We start from the raw sequence: 25,201 nt of genomic DNA on the forward strand, positions 1-25,201 counted from the left end.
TATATATACACACACACACAAGCTTTCTTTTGCTCAATTTTTTTCATTACTTACTTAAAGCATTGTTTGATCTTGCAATGGACAAGAGGGGGAAAGAAAAAAAGGAATAAATTGAAATCTTTGTACTTGGTGTGTATACTGAAATTTGTAATTGTAAAAGAAATCTGTGTGGAAAAAAAAAATGTTTTCTTTCTATTTTATTATACCATGTAAAAATATGTAATTTATATATGTCCGATCACGGATTGATAAGTATGCTGTGTAATGTAGCAACCCGATGTATTTGAGCAGCATGAATGGACAAAGTATTTCTTTCTCTATTTTTCTAATATTTCAATATTTCTTATCTTTCCCAATGTATCATCAATATCTTTTCTTTCACACATTTCATTACATTATTTACATAAAGCACTGTCTGATTTTTAATTTTTCTAATATTTGTTATTTTTTAATTCTTAACTTAGTGCAATTATATTCTGTTATTTTAGTATCATCTGCTATCTCCTTAATTTATTGTTAACTGTTATATATTTGTAGTTTACAGTTATAAATATTAGCTGTATCTTTGTTTGTTTGGTATATTTACTTATTAATTTATTTTTTCTCTATATTTGGTTATCTCGGTTTTTGTCCTCAGCAAAAACTGAAATGAAGGCATTCATTTTCATCATCAAATAAATTAAGTTGTACTTCTGAAAATATATATATCGGTTACTTTTACATGTATGTGTATGTAAAGTAATAGATGCAATTTGAAACTGCATGAATTGACATTTTTTAATTTATAAAATTAATAATTTAATTATAAAAATTGAATAATAAAAGGATTCTTTCAAAGTTTTGAAAAAAAACCATAAATTTTTTTAATATATGGTATATTTAAAATATTAACTTAAAACAAGTCCAAAAATAGACATTTATTCAATATACTAACAATGAAAATACTTTAAGGCTAAGTTAAATGCTACTGATAACCGTATCATTGATTTAACAATGTAATTGTTTATTTTTTCCTACAAATTAATTTTTTTCTGGATATAAATCTATAAACTATGGACAAATATTTAAATTGGAACAAGTATAATGTTGTGATATAATACGTCATATTACAGAACAATGTATTTTATTGTACCATGAATAGTAAATGGTTGAGAGAAGTAAATATAGACATTTAAAAAATGTTTATTTCATAAAATATTTTTAAAAAAGAACTAAAACCAGAAGTAATAAGAGCTTAAAAGTATTCAATACAGTTATAACAATTAAGTAAATCAATAATAATCAAATAACCTTTAAGAAGTAAATATTCAGTCTATAATTAATGATTCTAGGTAACAAATATGTAAGACTTAAATTTACTCTATATACTAGCCTCAGATATAAGATAACAATAATAATAAACCAGCTTTCACAGCCATGAATTTTCTATTTTGAAGTTTCTTAGCATTATTAAATCGAACCATAAACTCAGCATACTTTATACAAATACATAACAAAATATAGAAAATTCAAAAAAAGACAAATAATGAAAGACCAAAATTAATTATATTTCAAAAATATATATTTTTTTTTCATCTAATTTCAAATTCATCACAATATTATTAATTTAAAAATTAATAAAAAAAAATAAATATTTTGAAAAGGCAATAATTTCAATAATTACGCAACCAAATCAAAAAAATTTCTACTAAGTACTTACTAACCTTCAATAAGTAACATAGATAAATATAATAGAATTGAAGGCAAATTATGCCAGAACAAACTGCACAATAAATTGAAGAGCTTTTCTATTTAATTACTTATCTTATGTTTGGATGTTATGTTTTTATTTTTAGCAAAATTCCTTTTTTTAAAAGGGAATATTTTAGAAAGGTTGGTCTTATAATTTCAGTAACAAATATAAATTCAATAAAGAAAAGAAGTGGTGAATTTTTGGCACAAATTCTAGTTTCTCTTCAGAACTGAATTTTTTCACTTAATTCTAGCCCTATAGATAAGGCACACGGTTTGGTCACAACCTCGGCTTCAAATACAAAAATCCCAAACTCATTTTTTTTTTTTGTTACATTGGCTGGCATACTAAAAGACAATCTTAGTATACCAATAATTAAACAACTTCCTATCACTTCCAATGTTTAAAAAAAAAAAAAAAAAGATCTTGTAAAAAGTGAAATAAACAAATTCAGAAAGCCAAATGACACTAAATTCCTAGATGTTATTACACTGCGGCTAGTTTAGACCTGCTTTGAAGGATACAGCAAAATTTGAATACGAAAAAGTTAACTCCACTCAAGAAAAAAATTGATAATCTAAGACAAAATAGGATATTGATCAATTTGTGAAATTATAATACCTAATCATTTATTTGACAAGAAATGGAAATTAAATACAAGTCAGAAAATACACTGTACATTAAAAGGCATTAATAAAAAAACAAAATATCAGGTACTATGGATACAGAAGTTATAGAGTAAAGGAAAGAGCCATGGAAAAAAAAGTTAGGTCTTAAATTACTTATGATAGACCACATCCTCACAAAGACTTGGATTTTTTAATAACTTGTGTGATAAAATAGAAAAAGTTAATATACAACTCATATATAAATACCTGTAGAATGTATATGGCTCAAATAACTAAAAATATTTATTACACAGGAGAAACTATTTGGAGTCCCCCAGAAGAAAACAATAAAAGAAAACTAATTTCTTATGAAAAAAAATTCACTAAGCTTAATAAGTTTTGTTAATAGTTTAACAGTGTTATATTAACAACAGTTCATGATAAAAAAAAAAATTAGCTGTAAATCCTAAAGAAGATCATAGTTTGAGCACATCATCATCGAAATAAAACCTAATTTATTCTTTTCAAATGTATTTATACTACTCAAAAAATTAAATTTGCATTAAAATGGTGTCCTGATTCCTGTCATCTGATATCTGCCACTTTTTTTTTTACTTTACATATACAGGGTGTCTACAATGGTCTGTAAATCGAATGACCTGACTTTTCCAGCATTAAATAAAATTCTCTATCCTTCTCCAATTATGTAAGTAAAAAAAAAAAAAATGTGAAATTTAAATATTGTCACAATATTCAAAAACGTTTATTAATAGATTGACTATCACAAATGCTAGCAGCAAGCTTCATCAGCTGAAATATTATATGCTTAAGTCTTAAAAAATAATAAAAACATTTTTAAATATAGTATATATCTTACAAAAAAGTAATAATGCTAAATAAAATATTTGTTTCGTGTTTAAGAAAATAACATCAATAAAGTGCCAACTGGGATAACAAGATTTCTTAAAACATCATTTTGATTCATATTCATTTTCTTACTATAAAAGATATTCCACTATACAAGTAAAACGTATTGAATTTTGATTTAATTTTCATTGGGTCATAACAATGGCACTTTTTTTTTTCTTACACCACAGGAAGTAGACTATTAAGTTATTTTTCCTCTCGCAGCCCAATACAAGTTTACTTTTCCCCTTAGTTGGTCTGCATCCAGCTGAATATCTTCCAGATCAATTAATGTCAAAAGATGGTTTCTATCCATGTCACCCATATTGCATAGAGGACATTTCGGTGAATCTACAATGGCTATTTGATGGAGGTGTTTTTGGAGCAGGTCATGTCCTGTTACTAGGCGAAAACAAGACACTCTCTCAGCTCTGCTAAGATTGCCGGGGATTCACTTATCATTATGCAGTAGGCTCTCCCACTTCTTTCTTTCCACTAGAACTTTGTGCCTAGCACTTGTCCTGTCCTTACGATAAGAACTTTTAATTGATTTCACTGTTCTGTAGGAAAGAGGTCAAACAGGGTGGTTCTCCGCACAACCAAGCTTAGCCAACTTGTCAGCTTGTTCATTGACATATATACCAACATGGCCTGGTATCCACTGCAGAGCTATAATCCTTCCTCTTTTCTTCATAATAGCAGCCATGTTTCTGCACTTTTCTTCAGTAGGTGACTCTGTGATACCGGGTGTTGATAATTTTAGTAATATAGCTTGTGAGTCACTGAAGATTACAGTGTTGTCATTGCTTTCAATAGTGGCTTTTATCACAAAGCAAATAGCCTGCATTTCACCATCATAATTGTCACATTCAGGACCAACGGGAAATGACACGATGGAATCGTGCTTTGGCACGTAGATGCTCATATTCTGCCTTTCCTCAGTTGGTGTGTCTATCTGTTGAAGCTTTTCCTCAGCTTTTGCGTGCGATGGGACTTCAGTTATTCATTCGCTTTACGGTATGCCAACCAGTGATCCCCTCGTCGCATAAGCTTTTCATTTAGACACAGAGCAGATTTTTCTCTCCTATCCTGTAGCGGCTTGAGATCTGCTTTGAGTTACATAGCTGTGATGTGAATCAATTTCACTCTGCCAGGCATTATGCGTAAGGCTTGATTTTGAACTGTGTCTAACTTTCCTAATGCTGCATTGGAGGAGGTTATTAAAAGTTCAGCTCCATACTCCAGATTAGGCTGTACGTATGATTTGTAGGCTGTACTAAGTATATACTCGGACGCTCCCCATTTAGTTTTCATCAGCTTCAATTTTCATTGCCCTTTCTGAGTTTTTTTATGGATTTGTATTAGCTAATTACTGGTTAGTAACTAGCTAAGAGTCCAGTGTGATCCCTATCAGCATGCTTCATCAGTCCTAGTTAGTTCTTCGCCTATAAAGTGTAGATGAATCTCATGTTTTTTTGTGCTAAGGCTAAATACTTGAAACACGGTTTTTTGTGGGTTAACCGTCATTCCATTTTTATTAATCTAGTCCTGTAGCATGTTCATAACTTTATTTAGAGTTTCTTCCAAACCACCCATATGAGAACTTGTTCCCAGGAAAGATCGAATCCATGAGAAGAGATTGCCACCTACACCCATACATTTCAACTAAGTAATAACCATTTTCCTCCATACACAATCAAAAGCAGCTTGGAAGTCAATAAACACAGCAAGGATATGTTGGCTTCTTTGGAAGCCATCTTTCACCTCCAGAGAGAATCTGATGACCTGCTCAACTGTATTTCTTGTCTTCCTGAAACCCACCTGTCGGTCTGAAAGTTTTTTTGGCTCAAGATATTCTCGTAGACGCACTATAACCCTTTGTTCAACTAGTTTACAGATTGTGCTTGATAGTACCTCTGCTTTCTTCCCTTAAACTGGGAAATGGCTTTTGCATACGTGCAATATATTACGATATTTATAAATTTTAATAGGATATCTATCTTTAGCTTCTTAATTAACTTCTCCCAAGTTTTTCGAGAATTCAGGCAATAGACCATCTTGACCAGCACTCTTCCCCATTTTAAGCTAGCTCACAGCAACATTCAGTTCCAATCTTGATAAGGGTGAACAGTAAAGCATGCTATTATCTAAATTTAAGCAACCCGGGTCCTCTAATAAGTCTTGTTTTTTAATCTTTTCTGGGAGAGTAACATTACTGGTTTTGCAAAAAACTTCGGCTATATCCTTCTTGGTAGTAACTAACTCATTTCCTATTTTAATAGGCTCATTTTCTGTAATTTTCTCTCCATTTCTCCTCGAAATAAAAGCGTCAGCATTCTTTCCATCCTTCCAGAAGTCCGTCTCCTTCAGAAAATTATTATATGTTTCCCTTTTGAAACAGATAATAACACGTCTTACAGGGATGCTTATCTTTCTCAGCGCCACCATATCTGACCTTAGTCCTGTTTACTCTGCAGGGCAATAAGATTCATCTTTTTCCTTCCTTAACTTTTGCACCTTGATATTCCAAAAAGGTTTAAATTTTCGAACTTGACTACAAGGAATATTTCGAAGGGCACATTTCATTATTATTTTTGTTAGAGTTTGGGCACTTTGGTCTAATTTTTGGCTCAGAACGTCATCCTTTATCATAATGTTCGTATCTTTCCTGAGTGATGGATGGCATAGGATAATGTCAGGATGGGTCAGGTCACCTTTATAGGAAAGAAAAGTTGGTTGCTTCTGCATATTATCTATAAAATCACATTGTCCTGAATAGAAATTTTCAACTACATCACCAGCCTGATTATTCGTTTTATAACCCAAATCCATGAGTGCGCATTAACATCTCCCATCAGTAATGAGTGGTTATTCCAGTCTCCCAGAACTGGGAACACCAGAACACAATGGCACGTGTGTTTCATCTTTTAATTTCTGACCTCTAGTTCTTCTCCAGTACAAGTAACTCCATAATTCCAAATGAAATAATGGAGTACTTTTTTTTTATGGATTATGATAATAAATAAAATTTTAAGACTAGTTCACATCAGGCATTTGACGTGTTCTAAAGACATAAAAAGGTAAAAACCAAAACAATTTGATATCACTTTAGTTGATTAGCATGCAAATGGTGCGGAAAACCACACAAATCTGAACAACAAAATAGTTTTAGAATTTAATTTACTTTAATAATCTATCATCATAACCAGAGTTTCTCCACTAGCCGAGGAGACTAAAATGACTGTCAAGTTGAAGATATCTCAATAAATAAATGCCTAAATTGTGATGATGGATTTTTATGGGTAATTTAATTCTAAAACAATTTTGATCTCTAGATTCATTTGTATTTTTACACCATTTGTATGCAAATCATCAAAAACGGTTAAAAATTGTTATTATTTTTTTTTTTTTTGCGATTTACACTGTCAGGATATGTTGGATCAAAAAAGTGTATAATATGATCTCACCATAAAATCTGATTTACAATCAGAACCCGTAAAAAACTTACCCTATACCTTTGGAAAAAGGATGTTAGGTAAGAAAGATGCAATGGAGAAAAACTGGAAAAGGTTAGAAAATAAGTACACCAAAAGATACCACATGCCACAATTATAACCAAGCTAAAATCAAATTAAAATTTCAAATTTTCAGGAAGTTGGGGGAGAGTGAATAAATATAGTGGGATACCCTGTATATTAGAAGTTATAATGAAAATTATCTCATTATTCACCAATCAATTATCTAAATACTTTCTATAAAATCATCATTTTATTAGGAACTTGAGCTTGTGTTCAGCACCCTAAAAACATGAAGTAAGCCACTAAACAATTATACCAGAACTTTTCACTTCAATCTCTTTTTGAATTTAATTGCTGGACTAATATGAAAAACTACACACTTAGAAAAAAAATTATAAGAACATAAATTGTCGGCCAGTTTCTCATCTTTATTATATGAGATAACCTTTTGTGTAAAATTTTTACCTTGAAATTAAGAAGCCATAAAAAAAAAAAAAGATGATTTTTTTAGTGTTTTTTGATTTTTTTAACACCATTGGACTATTACGTTATAGTACACAATCACGTAATGAACAAAAAAATGATAAGAGGAATGCAATGCATATCCATGCATTGTGGGTAATCTGATTCTTTTTGGTTAAATATTGGATTATGTTTTGTGTAAAAAGCTTACTCTAGAAGTAATAAGACAAAAAAGTTTTTTGCTGGACTCATGGTTATCACCCTTAAGTCACTATAAAAAAAGTAGCACTAGACTTTCCACTTCAAGCCCTTTTTTTAATGCTCCATCTGACTGGACTGTTGCACGAAAACCACTCACTATAAAAAGAAAATAGTAAGAACATGGAATGTAGGTAATTTTCTCTTCTTTATTTTAATATTGGATTACTTTTTGAATAAAAATGTTTACTTTGCAAGTTTTAAACCAAGAAAAAAATTTATTTTTAGAGGTTTTTAAATGATTTCTCATATTTGCTGAGAATTTTTTTTTTGGGCATCAGTTTTGTGTTTAGCACATTGGAAAAAAAAATACACATGCCACTAATGATCACAATCACTTGACTGTACTATATTAAGTAAGGTCAAAGGGATCCCTAAAGTTTTTTTATACCCGCCCCAGCAAACCCACTGTCTGATATACCATATTTTTTTTTATATATTACTAGGTAACTAATTCAACATATAGCAAATTATTATACTTACCAGAAATCGTTAACATCAAGTTTCATGAAAGGAGCACAACTACTTTACCTAATGTAAACAAAGGGGAGTGATTGTGTGATTCCAGTAGCTATATGATGTAAAAATATGTATAGAAATTACTTGTGGGTCGAAGAGCAGTAGTAAAAGCCATCAAATTTTCTTCATAATCGTTCTTACTATTAAGATATAGGACTGTTTTCAGTTATTACATTTCAAGGAATTGTAATTGACACCAAAGCTCTTACTTAATGCTACACATATTCTTCAAATTAAAAAAAAAAATTGAAAACTGATAATTTTTACTGTCATTAACAGTGAATTCCTGACTTATTTCCAGACCATACGAAATTCCCACCTAGTAGACGCCCTCTGAAATGATAAAACTAATATACACAGCAGGGACACCAAGGATCTGGTCAGACAAGGTGTTGAATCAATGTGACAAAGAAAAAAAATTTTTTTTTTTTTTTGCAGCTTCTCAACTAATTTTCTATAAAGCTTAACATTCAACTAACAACTCATCTCTAATAAACTAATAAAAATTACCTCCACCATCTATTTACAGATTACGATAATAGACACAACAAATAGAACCACAACTAAATATGCAAACAGAAGCTACATTATATTTAGGTATACCATAGAAAGAATCAAGTAGTGAAAGTATAAAAATAAAATAATTACATTCCTATATTTTAATGTTCAATAGTTTAGCCAATAAGTAATCATACAGATTTAAAATATACATTAAATTTATAAAAAAAAAATGTATCTATTTATGAAATTTTAACAATTAAAAAGTAAAACACTACTTGATTAATTCTAGTGTCAGTGAAACATTATGTTTATATTTGCTGTACATAAATTAGGCTATTATAATAGAAATAAAATACTTTGATTTTAATAAAAAATAGATTTAAGAAAATCACTTTATTACATATAAATGTGTTTCAGAAAATTTCAAAAAGATAATCATGAAGGAAAAAAAAAAAGAAAAAATGCTGCAATACTTGAATTGTCTTCTTGTCATTAAAAAAAGTGTCTATAAACATATTACAATCAGATTACATCTACTTTCCAAATTAAAAAATAGGGATAACAGATAAAAATAAAAATAAAAACTATTTAACTTTGAAATATTTTGATTTAAATTAGATAAATAATTTAGTAAAAAAAAAATTAATTAAACTAATTTTACTACTAATGCTATTTTAAATCTATGTATCTTCATGAGATAACTACTATTGTGACTAGGGATCGACTGTTGTAGAAATTTAAAATATATTTTAAAGACTAATACACCAATATATATCACCCCATGTATCTTTTCAGTCATGGCTGATATTTTCTCACTTGGTAAATTCTGAATATTGTTGAATTGGTATTAAATTGAACCTCACATATGTTTCATACCAATAGGGCTTCTGAGCAACTGTTTGTAAAAAGATAGGTTTTTGAAATATTGCTCTATAACCATTTTGGACCTTTTCCAAGCAGAGAAAGAAAGGAATATTCCAAGGAAGGAAAGCCTCCAGGGGATCCAAATAGATACTGCCCAATAACATTACTGAGTTGCACAGGAAAGCTTATGGAGTGGATAGTTAACAACAGACTGATTTGGACCCAAGAGCAGAAAAAACTCCAAAAAGAACAAGCATTCAGAAAATACAGATCCACTGAAGACCAGGTTGTCTTCATCACTCAAGAGATTGAGGACAGCTTTCAAAGAAAGGAACATACAGTTGCGGTTTGAGTGGACTTTGAAAAAGCCTTTGACAAGGTATGGAAGAATGGGCTGATGGTTAAAATTGCCAAGATGGGGATAGATGGCAGAGCTCTCACCTGGCTAAATAACTATTTGAGAAACAGAAAAGGTCAGGTTAGCTCAGGCACCAAACGAAGCAGACAGAGAACCATAGAAAACATAGTGATACAAAGCACAGAACCAGGGACTCAGGATAATAACTGAAGCAATTAAATCCATTCCCATTAACAAAATGGAGACAATCACTGAAATGCTATCCATGGAAAACAGAAGAGATGCAAAGCTCTTAAATCTGCAAACAAAAGCTAGAAGCATTTTAAGTCATTCGTTACAAAACAGGACTAAGGGAAAAAATGCAAACAAACTCAAACGTACCAGCCCACTTCACAAAATAAATAGTCTAATTTCAGAACACAATCTCATCTCTCAGTAAAATAAATGTTTCAAAATAGTTAATGATTCGCCTCCATGGAATTCCCTTCCTCAACCCCAAATACATCTCACAGTTCCAGGAATCAAGCAAAAGGAGCCTCTCAAGCCTAAACTAATGAGATCCCTCTCATTGAAGATGCTCAACAAACAATACCCTTCTACCTCATGGACCCAGGGTATACACTGATGGATCAGCTGCAGGTGCTACTGCGAATGGTGCAGCAGGGGAACATATAGAATTTGCGAGCCGAAACTAGTTAATACTGCAGTCTCTCTCCAAACACTCCAATGGACTTAAACCGGAAGATAAACCTCAATAACATCAGCAAAGAAGACAGTCTAGCCTACCTAGGAATAGTTCTAGACCAGCGACTCACATGGGAAAAACAAATAGAAAAAAGCATTGTCAAGACAAGTAAGAGAACAGCCCTTATGAAGAAGATAGCAGATTCCGATTGGGGATTGGACCACCAGACTCTCAAATCTCTTTACACTGGAAACGTCCGACCAGTAATCAAATATAGAATAAGCAGCTGGGGGACTCACAGTTCCAAGAATCAAGAGAAAGGAGCCTCTCAAGCCTCAGCTAATGAGATCCCCTCACTGAAGATACTCAACAAAAAATACCCTTCCACCTCACGGACCCGGGGTATACACTGATGGATCAGCTGCAGGTGCTACTGCAAATGGTGGAGAAAGGGTGCATATAGAATTTCCGAGCCGAAACACCCTACACAGAACCATTCCAACTGGCTTAAGATGCACGAATTTCAAAGTTGAGCAAGAGGCAATCTCGGAGGGCAGAAAAATACTGAGCAGCTCGATAGAAATGCTGACACCAAAATAGTCTTTTTGTTAAATGCTGCATCAGTACTACATGCCCTGAAGTCAAAATGGAAACTAGGTCATCATGTACTTGCAGGAAAAGTTGAAAAACTGCAACTGCAGTATAGTGAAGTGGTACTGGAATGGATACCAGGGCACTGCGGTCTCTATGGAAACAATGTAGCACATCAGCTTGCAAAGGAAGGAGCAGCATTCCCAAAACCAAACTCTACTCAGACCCTCCTGGAGGCGATATCAATAAACAGGGCTGCTATACATGCAAAATGGTAGGATCTAGACCCAAATCACGACCCAGAAGATGCCTACTACAAAATGAGCACTAATGGGTAAGTTGTGCTCTTCAGTTTCAGAACGGGCCAAAACAGGATGAGGGCACACCTCTATACAAAGTTTGGCATTGGGGAAAGTGGATGTAGAACCGGAGACCAAACTGCAGAGCACATCCTACAGATTTGCTCTGGAACATCAGGAAGTGGATCTGGCCAAACCCTACCGACTTGTCGACCAAGCTCTACATAGGCCAGGAGGATCTCAAAAAGACCATTCAGTTTACAGTTTTACTCCTGGACATCACCATTTGAGGGAAGATCAAGGAAGGGGAAGAAGTACTAATTTTTGTTTTTTAAATAACAAATGAAAAAACAACACTTCTATTGATTAACAATTTTTTTTTTACCATGTTGCTACATAAAGATTTTTTCTAAAACATACACCATTTGTTTCTACCATTTTTTATCAATTATTAAGTTTAGAAAAAAAAATAAACTATCACTGCTGGACTATGCTATCACCTCTTGGACTAATGAGAGAAAGTTTAACATAGAAGACACAAAGGTCATAAATGATTTGAAAATTGCCTAGATAAAGTATATAAAAATTCATAGAAAAAATTACCATAAATTAAGTTGAAAATATTTACACATCAATATTGATTCATCAATAACACATAATGTACCTTAAAATCAAAATTATTAACATAATGCTATTAGGAAAAAGAAAACTAAAGTTAATTGTATGAGTTCTGAATCTGATGTAAAAGAAGGGGTTAAGGTATTTAAGAGTTTTATATATCAATAATGGGACATTAGTAGCTACCAGAGTGTACAAAGTCTGTGCAAGTTTTAACTAAAGATATGTCGAAATAAAGTCATCTCCCAAATCATTATTAACAACTAAATTTACTCTGTATGAGTGAATATGTGCATTCACGCATGCACATAAACACACGCACGCAAGAACGCTCGCACACGTGCAGGCGGACGCACACACACACACACAAACAGTGCTGCAAGAAGAGTTCAAGACAGCTAGAAGGAACCTTTGACAAGCCATTAAAGAAAGCAAACAACAGTGCTGGAGAGAAATCTGCGATGAGGTGGATGCAGACCCATGGGTTAGACCTTACAAAATAGCACTCAAGAAACTATGTAACGGCACGAGGCAGCTCCCCACGAGACTGAATGTTGTAGACAGTATTGTCAGATCACTATTCCGAATAACAGACGAATACTACTGAAAGTATAGACAATATATATATATATATACATGGAATTTTCCACAAATTACACAGGAAGAGATAGAGGACATTGCCTCAGACTTAAAACATGGCAAGGCACCAGGATTGGAAAGAATTCCTAATGCAGCTCTGAAGGTGGCTTTCAGGAAATGGCCAAATCTTTTCACCGATCTCTTCAATTCGTGCATTCGTGAAGGCTCAATTCCGAAACCTTGGAAGAGACAGAGCCTCGTACTCATTCCAAAGAGTAAGGGAAGACTAGAAGACCTGCCAACCTATCGTCCAATTTGCTTATTGGATACCATGGGTAAGGCATTCGAGAAGATCCCTTTCCCTCAGTCTACAAGAGTTCACGGAGGGAGTTAATGGCCTCTTGCGAGCTCAATACAGATTTCGTAAAGAACGATCCACAATAGATGCTGTTGGATTGGTAGTCAAGATGCCCCGCATGGCAATTGCAGGAGCAAAGTGGAGGAGGGGTGCTAAGTGTTAGGCAGCAATCATCACTCTAGACGTTAAGAATGCTTTTCACACTGCAAGATGGACCTGTATAATAGATGCCCTACGGACTATGACAGTGCCAGCCTACCTCTCTCTCTCAGTTCTCACCGACTACTTCAGAGATAAAGTTTAGATTTATTTTTCAGACATTGGCCAAAGGAAATACAAGGTGATTGGTGGTGTCCCACAGGGCTCGGTATTAGGACCTCTTCTGTGGAATGTCACGTATGACGGAATCATCAAATTGACAATGCCGGAGGGAGCCACAGTTGTGGGATTCGCAGATGACGTTGCAGTTGTAGTGGCGGCGAAGTACTTGGAAGAAGTTACCCTCATCACAAACCAAGCTATTTCTACGGTCTGAGGTTGGCTGTCTTCGGTAGGGCTACAACCTGCAGAAAGCAGACTGAGTCTATCACTGTCAGCACGAAATTCATTCCCAGTCTTGCTTAAAGTACCTAGGAGTTATGATCAATGCACGTCTCCACTTTAATGTTGACATGAAGTATATCAGTGCCAAATCTGCTAAAGTAGCATCCTTTTTGTCACGCCTTATGCCAAACGTTGGAGGTCCCAAAGAAAGTAGTCGAAGGCTTCTTGCTACTGTTGTTCCCTCCATTATGTTATATGCCGCCCTGATTTAGAAAGAAGCGATAGTTACCAAATCATACAGGAGACAGATGGTTTCAGTTTATCGCAGAGTATCTTTAAGGACAGTTAGTGTTTTTCGAACTGTTTCCTACAAGGAGGTGTGCAAGACAGCTCGAATGCTGCCTGTGGAACTCCTTGTTGAAGAAAGAAGCAGGCACTATGGACAACCCTTACACATTTCGAGAGAAGAGCAAAAAATAACCATCGACCAGTGGCAGCAGCATTGGGAAGCTACAGATTCTGGAAGGTGGACTCGCAGGTTAATACCCAATGTGGGCACGTGGTAAGGCCGCCAGCATGGTGAGGTGGATTTTTATGTAACCGAATTTTTGACCGGACATGGTCGTTTTAGAGTCTACCAATACCGATTCAAACTGGAAACACCGCAGAATGCCCTGGATGTCAGACTGTCGAGGAAACAGTGGAGCAAGTGTTTTTTGCTTGTATTTGGTTTTCTCAGGAGAGAAGCGAATTACAGAGAGTGTGTGGAGGATGCATCACACCAGAAAACTTGGTGACCTATATTCTACGCTCAGACCAGCATTGGAATGCAGTAAAGAGATTCACCACAGTCATCCTCAAGAGATTGAGAGAGGGCTTGAAGACCTAACAAGCATGGAAACATGAAAACCATGCGAAGGAAGTGAGGCTGCACTCAGCCATTTCCCTCCATGAAGTAATGCCTAGCAGCGGTCCCGTGGAAATTAATGAATAGGTGTAGGGCGAGTGGTTTTAGCGGGTAAAACTCCCTCACGGATAGGTACGGGCCTAAAAAAAAAAAAAGGCTAACCACCAGTCCTACCCGGACCTTTCCTTGAGCCATAATCTTCCTAGCCTGGAGAACCGGAAGTGAAATGACCGCCGTTGAAAAGCACTAACTGTCCTTAAAGAAACTCTGCGATAAACTGAAACCATCTGTCTCCTGTATGATTTGGTAACCATCGCTTCTTTCCAAATCGGGGCTGCATATAACATAATGGAGGGAACAACAGTAGCCAGAAGCCTTCGGCTACATTCGTTGGAACCTCCGACATTTGGCATATGGCGTGACAAAACGGATGATACTTTAGCAGATTTGGCGTTGATATACTCCGTGTGAACATTTAAGTGGAGACGTGCATCGATCATAACTCCTAGGTACTTTAAGCAAGACTGGGAATCTATTTCGTGCCTACCAACCGTGACAGTGATAGACTCAGTCTGCATTCTGCTAGTTACTAGGAGAACCTCGGACCGTAGAAATAGTATAGTTTGCGATGAGGGTAACAACTTCTTCCAAGTACTTCGCCGCCACTACAACTGCAACATCATCTGCGAATCCCACAACTGTGGCACCCTCCAGCAATGTCAATTTGAAGATTGCGTCGTACATGACGTTCCACAGAAGAGGTCCTAATACCGAACCCTGTGGGACACCACCAGTCACCTTATATCTTCTTTGGCCAATGTCTGAAAAGTAATACAGAACTCTATCTTTAAAGTAGTTTATAAGAACTCTCATAAGATAGGCTGGTACCACCATAGTCCGTAGGGCATCTATTATACAGGTCCATCTTGCAGTGTTAAAAGCACTCTTAACGTCTAGAGTGATGATTGCTGCATAACACTTAGCACCCCTCCTCCACCTTGCTACTGCAATTGCTGTGCGGGCCATCTCGACTACCAATCCAACAGCATCTATCGTGGATCGCTCTTTACGAAATCCGAATTGAGCCAGCGAGAGGCCATTAACTCCCTCCGTGAACTCTTGTAGCCTGAGGGAAAGGATTTTTTCTAATGCCTTAGCCATAGTATCCAATAAGCAAATTGGATGATAGGTTGACAGGTCTTCCAGTCTTCTGATAAAAAGATCCGGCCGATTCCTTAGAGCCACCTTCAGAGCTACATTGGGAATTCCGTCCAATCCTGGAGCCTTGCCATGTTTTAGGTCTGAGGCAATGTCCTCTATCTCTTCCTGTGTAATTTGTGGAAAGTCCGTTATTTATATATTGTCAATACATTCAATACTATTCGCCTGTTCAGGGAATAGTGTTCTGACAATACTGTCTACAACATTTGATCTCGTGGGGAGCTGCATCGTGCCATTACAAAGTTTCTTAAGAGCTATTTTGTAAGGTCTTCCCCATGGTTCTGCATCCACCTTATCACAGAGTTCTCTCCAGCACCGTCATTTGCATTCTTTAATGGCTAGTCGGAGGCTCCTTCTAGCTCTCTTGAACTCTTCTTGCAGCATAGAAAACTTCGGTAGACATCTCGCTCGCTGGTAACGTCTTCTTGCTTGGTTGCAACACCGGCAAAAATCGTCAATAGTATCCATCTACCAGTACACTGAGGAATGATGTTTGCCAGGCTTTGAACGGGTCATAGCTGCATCACAAGCCCCAGATATAAAAGAGGTCAGTATACGCGCATTTTCCTCTGCTGAACCTTTCAATTCACACTCATCCTCCAGCATAAAGTGAATGAAGCGCCATCGAAAGTCTTCGTGTTCTAGACATTGGTTCTCCATCGAGAACTCTTCTTTCTTGTACGTTACATTATTTACGGCGTATCCAGTGTAATCAATATAGCCTGGTGATCACTGTTTGTATAAAATCCACAAACCTTCCAAGTTGTGATCCGATGCAGACGAGCACTCACAAACGTCAAATTGATGATAGATGATCTTCCTGCTCTAGTGAAAGTCAGGTTTGTTCCGGTGTTCATAAGGATCATATCACTTAGTTGTGCGTAAGCTTCCAGAACTTCACCCCGTCGATTTGTTATTCTACTTCCCCATTCTGTTGCACATGCATTGAAATCACCAGCTATGATAGCTGGATTATGGCAACTAGCCTCAAAGACAATGCGATCTAACAAATTCTAAAAGTCTTTGATACTGGGATAAGCGTAACTACTAAAGAAGTATACATCGTTGATATTCACCCATAGAAAGCTGGAGTACGATATAGTATTCACTTCCTGAATAGCTTGGGAATTACAGGCCCAAATAGCAGCTTTACCACTAGCATCGGATACCCACGAGTTTCCATCTAGATTTTTATACTGTTCACAGAGTATAGCAATGTCGATGTGCTGTTCCCGTACTGTTTGGTAAAGGAGATCTTGTGCAGCTTCACAATCGAAATGGCTGAGTGCCGCCTCGCTTTCTTCGCATGATTTTCACGTTTCCATGCTTGTTAGGTCTTCAAGCCCTCTCTCAATCTCTTGAGGACGACTGTGGTGAATCTCTTTACTGCATTCCAATGCTGGTCTGAGCGTAGAATATATCTCACCAAGTTTTCTGGTGTGATGCATCCTCCACACACTCTCTGTAATTCGCTTCTCTCCTGAGAAAACCAAATACAAGCAAAAAACACTTGCTCCACTGTTTCCTTGACAGTCTGACATCCAGGGCATTCTGCGGTGTTTCCAGTTTGAATCGGTATTGGTAGACTCTAAAACGACCATGTCCGGTCAAAAATTCGGTTACATAAAAATCCACCTCACCATGCTGGCGACCATACCACTTGCCCACATCAGGTATTAACCTGTGAGTCCACTCCCGGAATCTGCAGCCGCCCAATGCTGCTGGGACTGGTCAATGGTTATTTTTCACTCTTCTCTGGAAAAGTGCAAGCGTCGTCCATAGTACCTGCTTCTTTCTTCAACAAGGAGTTCCACAGGTGGCATTCGGGCTATCACGCACACCGCTTCGTAGGAAACAGTTCGAAAAGCGCTAACTGTCCTTAAACAAACTCTGTGATAAACTGAAACCATCTGTCTCCTGAAGCCTTCGGCTACTTTCTTTGGGATCTCCGACGTTTGGCATAAGGTGTGACAAAAAGGATGCTACTTTAGCAGATTTGGCGCTAATATACACCGCATGAACATTAAAGCGGAGACACATCGATCATAACTCCTAGGTACTTTAAGCAAGACTGGGAACGAATTTCGTGCCTACCCACCGTAACAGTGATAGACTCAGTCTGCTTCCTGCTAGTTACTAGGAGAGCCTCGGTCTTGTGATCTGCAAGTTGGAGGCCTACCGAAGACAGCCATGTGTGTGTGTGTGTGTGTGTATGAACGCACAGACTTCGCCAATACTCTAGAGTAAAGTTAAGTTATTTAAGCCTGTGGTACATACAAAAATAGAATAAAAAATGATCTGAAGTCATATAATCAACAAATAGAAAGCTCACATTTAATTTTTTTTAATCAGTTCTTAAATTATGTGAGTTCTTTAAAAATAAATTGGAGTGATACATTATATATGAAAAAAGTAGACACCCAATAAAAGTTTAGAATTACACACAACAAATGAAAGCAAAGCATGCTTGCCAAAGCTTTTCATACAATTGTTCCTGAAGTTAATGAAACTTTGCTTAGAAAAATAGATGACAAATGAAAACTAATTTCTAAAAAGACATTAGTATATTTAATAGGCCTAAATTTTTCACTTATACATTAGGTTTAAAGTTCACCTAAAAGTAAAAAAGCACATTCAATATGAGTGTGTTAAATACAAAGTCATAATTTGTAGTATCAAACAACCTTTACTAATGTGGATAAGACTAACACAAAATTAAAACAAAATATAACTTTTTAGATAAGGTAATACATTATACACACTCCTAAAAAAAAAATAAAATAAAATAAATAAAGATATTAAAGCTGTAATAATTCAATATGTAAAGCTATATAAAGGTATCAATATAAAAAGTAAACAACATTATTGGATAAGGCTTATAATAAACTGTTTATATATTTGTTCAAGGGTCTTTGGTTCAGTATTTGTTACCAAAATACTATTTCTTATCAACGGTTATACAAGGTGAGTGATGTGATCAGTAATCACGCTCAAAAGGCATGGTTATCCCCTCCCCAATAAAGGGTACAACTTTTATGGAGGGCATCTCTTTCCCGACTACAAATCAATAGGTGATAAAACAGAATAAATAAATTATCAGCCAAAGCCAAACTTAGCCTTGCCTCCAAGAGTAAGGAGTTCAGTACATTGTCAACACCAAAACCTACACTATAAAACAAATTTGAAGTTTTTTCTTTTTTTTTGTACCAAACTACAATTTTATTTCTTAAGGAGATGGTCCAGATGGTTATTATGAAAACAACTATTTATTTTTTTTAGTGGTTTCAATTATTTATTAAAAGTTAACATTTCAACCCAAATTACAGGTTTTTGTTAGGGCTTAAAGAAAAAGATACCGAGTAGGTGAAGGTAATGTAATGGTGTAAAAGTAACATATAGATAAAATTCATATAAGGTAAAAGTATAAAACGATATATATGTAAAAAACTGGCAAAAATAAAACAGAAATAGTGAGAAAGTTAAAAACGAAAACAAAAAAGACATATTAACTAAGATAGTAATAAGTAATGAACTGATAAATCATTAATACAGATGAAGTATAGTAATTTAAAAAGTATAGAATGATAAAAGTAAAGAAGTAATGAAAATTATAACAAATAATCGAACCATATTGTTATGAGAATAGTAATTGTTAATGATGATAAATAAAAAGCAATAAGCAATGTAGTGTTACAGGGTCCATAAATTTATAATTTAGAAGGAAGCAATGAAGAATATGTAATATAATAGGTAAACTAAATGAACTGGAGTAATACAAACTGATAAAATGTTTTGTCATTGCCATTTAAGTGGTAATATAAAAGGAAGTAATAAAAACCAGACATAAAATAAATTTACTAGCCAAGAATAACTGTAGATGTACTGAAAGGAGGCAAAGAAACAGTTAAACGGAAGGAGTGAGGAAAGGCGATAGATATTATTCGATCAATTATCTGCTTGTTTAATTGTTATCAATTTCATTACTCATCATTTTATATTTTATCAATGACTACTTCCTCAGTATTATTAATTTATATGTTCATTCCTTAAAACTTTCAATTAATATATCTTTTGGTATTCATTTTCAACTTTTTCACTATTTCTGTTTTATTTTAATGTAAATTTTATAAATATCTTTTATTCCTATTAAAGACCAGCAAAATTTGTCAAAACCTTAGTTCTTAGTTAACAATTAAAACTATTTATTCATTGATTTTTTGAATGAATCCTGGACAATCTCCTAAATTCACTTACTGACAACTATCTATAAATAGTAATTTAATTTTTAGTTTTCAATAATAATAATAGAAAATAGACCAGAGAAGGTATTTGAAGTTAAAGTGAAAGTTGTTCTGCTATAAGAACGTTATCCTAAGCATAATTTTAATTCCCATCTGGAGAAATGGGAGGGGTGATTTCCAAATATTGTGGTTTGGAAATATTAAATGCCTGGACATGGTTGAACAAGGATGAAAATGTAATAAAAAAATATATTTTCAAGATTTTTCACTCCTTAGAACTAAGGGCTCAACTTTAATGAACTCAATGTGTTACACACTCCAAAAAGGCCCCATATTTAACAAGATCTCACAAAATTGCCTAGATAAGGTCGTTGCCCAAATATTTGCAAGAGAGTAACTACTTTGAAACGAGGGATAGCTGAGTCTTACTCATTGAAAAATCAAAATCTAACCTATGCCTGCATCCATAATTAAACTGTAAGGTTTTTAGAGGAGTGTATAAATGTGTATATACCTTAAAATATTAAAACTAGTAAAGCTTGACTGTTGCACTTGATTAGCACATAATTGTACACAAAATTATAATAATTAATAATAAAGCTTATTGCTGTTTGCATTCACTACGGTGTTGGAAGGAGTGCCGCCTAGCTAAACTTGCTGAACTCGCACGCCTTATCACAGGGCACCTAAATACAACACACTCATGCACAACCCATTTAAAATTTGAATCATGCAAACAGTTAAGAAATTCTAATCTAAGAAAATAAAAAAAATAATCAGTGTCTACGTTTTCATAAATACAATATTGTATAGCTAAATGGTTAATCATGAATCAAAACTTTTAGCATATTTGGATTAATTTAGTTATATCTGCGCCATATAATTGATGAGTACAAACTCAAATCATGGATTTAAACTTTTAAATTAATGAAATTTTATTAAAGTGTGTATGTGTGTGTTGTGTTTAATTTACAAACTTCAAATAAACAATTATATTGTATTTTTGGTATGAAAACAAACTAAAAATCTGTTAAAACCACTAAGTTAACCAGGTAATGATACAAAAGAGAAAGATTGACAAAGAAAAATAATGAGATAGAATAGCAATTATCAAGAAAAGTAACTAAGAAGTTAAATAAGAAATAATGAATAGGTAGAAAAAAGATTGAAAAATGTGTTAAACACTTCTAACTAAAACAGGAATAACAATAGAAGTATAACAAACAATGTTATTCATAAAGAAAACTAACAATCCAATTCCCTTAAATAGCAGAATAATGAGAATAATAAATAAGTCATTAGAAAATAAATTGCTAAATATGATCTACAGGTTTTAAGCAAGTTAGAAAATATAAGACAGGAACCTTACAAGGAGGATTTACAGACACTGATTGCAATGAAACTTTTTTTGGATATAAGATCCTAATACGCTAGACAAATGTTCTTGCCACTGCTCCCAAGGAGCAGAGAACAACATTAAAATACAATGAACAATTTTAGCATTTTTTTTATTTATCATTTTCTCCCTTCTCTTTGTATGGATTTAAGAAATATTAAATACCAATTTATTTATTTTTTTGTGTAAAATAAGAAACAAAAGATTACTGATCATATTAAATGAGTTCAAATGTATAAAAAATTTGAAAATATATTATATTTTCATACATAATTTTTATAGATATATCTTTTTTTCTAGTATTAGCAAATCAGATTTGTTTTAAACATCCTTAAAAAAAACAATTTTCATAGAAACTAAAAATTACAAACTTTTGGACTAAGCTGTTAGAAGATATTGTTGTTTCTATTGATGTCCCTAGAACTCACAAAAAACATTAATAACTCCTCACAATTTTATCCAAATCCAACATTATTACAATTATTATTAAGCTGTATTCCTGCTCTTCTAACCTAACAAAAGTCAAACTTTTTTCACTGTGGCACTCTTGTAGGGCTAAAACTTTTCCATAGCACCCTTCATAAAATAAAAAACTTTTGCAGCACCTTTGACAAGCTATAAAATATATGAGACACAATTATATTTAGAGTGGTTGAATTTGTATGAAAAGAAGAAAAAATAGTGCAAGTAAATAAATAATTTTCAATTTAAATTTTTATCTTATTATTTTTTTTGGTAATTTTTAGAGAAAGCGGCAACCCTGGCATATGCTTGGGGCACCCAGTTTGGGAAACACTGTTCTAAGCCATATAAAAACATTTTAAATTTAGATTTTATGCCTAACGGCATTTTCGGTTTATATGAATATTGGTATTTAATGGTTTAAAAGGACTTTTAGAACAAATTTGACTTGCTTTTTTTCTATAAATTTTTGTTGGGCTATTTTACTCGAAGTGCCTTTGGTTTTTGTAATTTTTCATACAATTATATTCATAAGACATGATTAGTAATCTTTTTTTCTAATTCTACACCAAGATACAAATCAATAAATACATAAAAACCCTAAAATCCATAAAGATCAAATACAGAAAAAAATATGTTAAAAGTATAAAATATATTTTTTTGCAGCTCCTAGGGAAAATTGGCAAAAATCCTCAATCACATGTCTAACAATTTTTGACCTAGTATCACCAAAACATGTTTATTTGAAATTGGTATCTCCTTGTCTATAGCGCTATGTCTATAGCCTCTCCTTGTTAAGACAGAAATCCATTGTTAATCAGAAAGATCAATAACAATTAACACTTTATTTTCATAAACAAATTGACATTGAAGGACCTTAATAATAAAAGTCAGGGTTACTTTAACTAAAGTAGTGGTTCATTACTTTACAAATTTCAATAAAAATGCTTTTAGTACTACCATACGTAAGTAAAATTGTTACTAATAAAATCTATCGGATTTAATTTATGACTGCCCTTTTAACAAACTAAGAATAAAGAATTTTTTTTTAATAAGTGCATAAAGAAATTTTAATTTATATGTTGCCAACTAATAAGCTAGAAATAGGAGAGGAGAAAGAACTATCAAAGTAAAAAGAAAAGGGTTAAATTTGATATACAAATGAAGAATGCATTAATATTAGTTTTTTAAAAGTATATATAGATGTTTATGATCAGATGAATTTATCTAGAATTAGACTGAGAGCTGCTTATAATGTCAAGTAAAAAAGTTTAAGAATATCAAAGAGAGTATACACTTCCCAAAAAAATTTTTTACTATAACTGACTAAAATAGTAAACTGCTCTCATGGATTAGAGCATTTTATTGCAACTGCTTTCAATTAAGACTAACAGTATTACTTGAAGTAAAAATATATTAAGATAAATAAACTACTAAAACCTCTTCCTCTTGTGTCTCTCCAAATTAACTTCTAACAATAATCTCATTTATACTTAACCATCAAGCCAAATGCATAAATATTTCCTAATACATAAGTGACAGAAAACAACGTAATACATTATAAATCTAGTTTAATGAAAACAATAATAATTGATTCAAATCTAATGTATGTGTATATATTCCATAGCTAATTGGTTCATCATCATTCAATGATAACTAAAAAGATAATGTACATCCATTTATTTGTACACTTAAAACATGGTAAGGAATCTACCATTAAAGTTATGAAAGATAGTTGACCGTGGATGACGTATGAGGAGAAGATGGTTGGGGGTGCGGTCAAAGAGAAACACAAATAAGTTGGTTTAACCTATTTTATTGTGCCAACGTTTCGGCTAGAGTTTCTAGCCTTCTTCAGGGCTAAGAACAGAACAAGATAACAACTACAGTAAGTATAGAAAATAAAAAAGAAAGTATAAACAGAATAACATAAAATGGATAATTTTACAAAATAGAATTAATAAAATGAAGTGATGAGAGAAGTGGGAAATAAAATGTATACATAGGTAATTGAAAAAGTGGGTAAAATAACATAATTAAGGAAATGAAATAAAAATGAAGTTAAATGAATGAAATTATGAAGTTAAATGAAAATGAAGTTATATAATGCAAAGAAGTATGAACATATTGGTTATTAATAATTTAAAAATTGAAATATGGAAAGAAAAAGAAAATTGAGAGGAAGAAAATATATGTAACAATAATAATTGATAAAGAGGCAAAATATAAGTAAAGTATACCATAAGAAATGAATAGAAAAAAATAAATAAATAAAATAAAAAAATAATTTTTGAAAACACCAATAATAATATAGTGAATAAAACTTATAACGTGGGTAAGAAAAATGTATAGAAGTGGAGAAAAGAAGTGGTGGTAAAATAAAGAAAGGGGAAAGAATAAAAAAAAAAGAATAAAACGAACCTGGTAGCTTAAAAATCAAACGCCTAATGGATATTGCGCCAATGACGGCCAAACTCTGAATTAAAAAAGCCGTTACAAGAATAACTAAGTGTTTTTTAAGAGGAAACGTTACGAGAGGGTAAAAATAAAAAATAAAAAGTATAAATATTTAGAGGAAGAAAGCGTGTGAGAGGGTGACGACAAATGGTTATTGGAAAAGTTAAAAATATATACAAATGAACGAATTACCGAATAACGAAGTACCGGAAGATGACAGTGTTATGGGTATTTAACAACAGTTAAAAAGAGGAAACGTATATATATGGTTATACGTGTGTATATATGGTTATATATATGACAAATGTGTAAGAAAAAGTTTAAAAGTGAAATAATCTGTTAAAAAGTGGGCGGAAAAAATAAAATGAATATAAAAAAAAATAAAAAATAATTAAAAATGAAAATAAAATAAAAATTTGAAAATTACTTTATTAATAAACTAACTATTTGTGAATATGTTAATGATAAGTAGGTCCAAATTTTTCTAGCCCCAACTCTTCATTAAAGACCATCCCAGAACTTATAACCGATCTAGAATATATTCATAATGACCCCCTTATTCGCCATTCTAATGACAAGAAGAGTTATCCCGTACTTCTGTTTGCAACATTATTTCCAATCATCTCCTACATCCTCATTCCGATACTTGTAATTTTTCTCCTCAATTTTTTTAAGACATTTCTTTTACCCGTTCATTTTTAAAATCTCATCACGACACCATTATCACTAGAGCAGACAAAGGCAACATGACAGTCATCATGGATCATCCAGACTACAATGAAAAAATGGCTTTACTTTTATCTCACCGATCTACATATGCACCCACACCCCGTGACTCCACTCCCTCACTACAAACCAAATTCAACCAGCACCTCAGGGACCTTTTACATTCCCAACAAATCAACTACCCGACGTACAGAAATCTTATATCGAATATGGTGTTGTCTAGGTTTCTTATGATGAGGAGGTCAAGGAACGGAAGGGAGTTATTATTTTCAATTTCAACAGAAAATTAAGGCGTGGATGGTAAGAATTAAAGGCGGTTAAGATATCAGGGATTTTATCAGGATTTAAGACTAGGAGGAGATCATCTACATATTTTTTAGTAAGAATAATGT

General features: G+C 33.4%; 1 protein-coding gene across 6 annotated transcripts in view; it reads right to left on the minus strand.

Moving 5' to 3' along the window:
• pnut (septin 7-like protein pnut) overlaps positions 1-25,201 on the minus strand; it is an 89,434-nt gene that overhangs the window by 22,168 nt on the left and 42,065 nt on the right. Inside the window, exon 11 of one of the 6 annotated variants that reach the window (XM_067048119.1) lies at positions 5,822-7,583. The exons of 3 other annotated variants lie outside the window; for them this stretch is intronic. In XM_067048119.1, the coding sequence (XP_066904220.1) occupies positions 7,529-7,583 (55 nt within the window). In that variant the 3' untranslated portion in view covers positions 5,822-7,528. Of the gene's footprint in view, positions 1-5,821; positions 7,584-19,202; positions 20,455-25,201 lie in introns of those variants that run through there. 2 more of the 6 variants (XM_067048118.1, XM_067048121.1) reach the window with 2 other exon arrangements.

Source organism: Halyomorpha halys, unplaced genomic scaffold, assembly GCF_000696795.3.
Source record: "Halyomorpha halys isolate HHAL.00 unplaced genomic scaffold, Hhal_1.1 Scaffold1382.1, whole genome shotgun sequence".
Lineage (NCBI taxonomy): Eukaryota > Metazoa > Arthropoda > Insecta > Hemiptera > Pentatomidae > Halyomorpha > Halyomorpha halys.